The sequence below is a fragment of the Halyomorpha halys genome, unplaced genomic scaffold (genome assembly GCF_000696795.3).
Source record: "Halyomorpha halys isolate HHAL.00 unplaced genomic scaffold, Hhal_1.1 Scaffold20.1, whole genome shotgun sequence".
Classification (NCBI taxonomy): domain Eukaryota; kingdom Metazoa; phylum Arthropoda; class Insecta; order Hemiptera; family Pentatomidae; genus Halyomorpha; species Halyomorpha halys.
Window position 1 is genome coordinate 1,021,044 of NW_027110474.1, and position 1,073 is coordinate 1,022,116.

General features: G+C 27.8%; 1 protein-coding gene across 3 annotated transcripts in view; it reads right to left on the minus strand.

Annotated features, from left to right (window-relative positions):
• Window positions 1-1,073, minus strand: part of dmpd (F-box protein dmpd) — a 29,669-nt gene that overhangs the window by 26,440 nt on the left and 2,156 nt on the right. For all 3 annotated transcript variants that reach the window (XM_067048660.1, XM_067048661.1, XM_067048659.1), the window contains exons 3-4: window positions 757-836; window positions 496-664 (exon numbers count right to left, since the gene is read on the minus strand). In XM_067048660.1, coding sequence (XP_066904761.1) covers window positions 496-664; window positions 757-836 — 249 coding nt within the window. The remainder of the gene's footprint in view (window positions 1-495; window positions 665-756; window positions 837-1,073) is intronic.

The following is a 1,073-nucleotide window of genomic DNA, read 5'->3' on the forward strand; positions in this document are numbered from 1 at the left end:
CTTCAAAAATAAAAAATCTATTAAATTCTCAGGTAAAAATAAATAAATGACTAAAAAAGTTAAACTTATGTATGCAATTAGATATATATATATATATATTGTGATGGGAACAAGGGCAGATCAAAGTAAGTGGGAGCCCTAAGCGGTAACAATTTTGGCTACCTCAACTCTCAAAAGAGAAAAAAAAAGATTTAAGAAAACTCAAACAGCACACAACATAATAGAGGTCTTAAACCTAAAAAGTGGTTTTTAGATTTATTTGATATACAAAGTTAATTTTACAAAGGGTAAGTTTTTTTAACCCATTTGATCATTTCCAATGTCTTTGCATTAATCCAAAGACCTAGGGGTCCTATGTGCCAGCTTTATCCACAAACTACTGAATCTGCCTCCCGTGTAAGAATTAACACAATAAGAACAATTAAATATGCTAAAATATTCAAATAATGCATTGATAAGAAAAATTAATTAAATAGGATATATATGTATATATACCTCCCCAGCAAAAAAACAACAATGCTTTCTCTCAATATGTTTTCCAAAAGACATTTGAAGCAATGTTAATCTCATATGTAATGTTTCGATTATATCACTTTCACAAGCTAGGGGATGATTGCGTCTAGCAGATTCCCTTCGGGGCATTTTTGATTTGATGTGTTGAAATCTAAAATTTATTCATATAAACAATCAAATAACACATTGGTATCAACATAAATAACAATAAATACAAGTAAGTAAATGAAGACAAATACTTACCGATGCAGCATTTGTGTTTGGAGTTTTTGAAAAGTTGAATTCAGAACTGAACCACAAATTCTATCCATCTGCCTGCACACCTAGAGTGAGTATTGTTTTAAGTTTTAAATTAATGTTGGACAATACAAAAAAATATAATTTGTTTTGAATACATGCAATAATTATGCTGGCATATAGGAAACAAGTAAGTACTATTACCCTACCAAGTACTAATAAAAGTTTATTGAATTAGGAATATTGTTTTATTTTATAAATTAGTAACTTAATTCAAATTTACCTTTATCATATTAAATATTGTAAATAATTAAAAATAAATA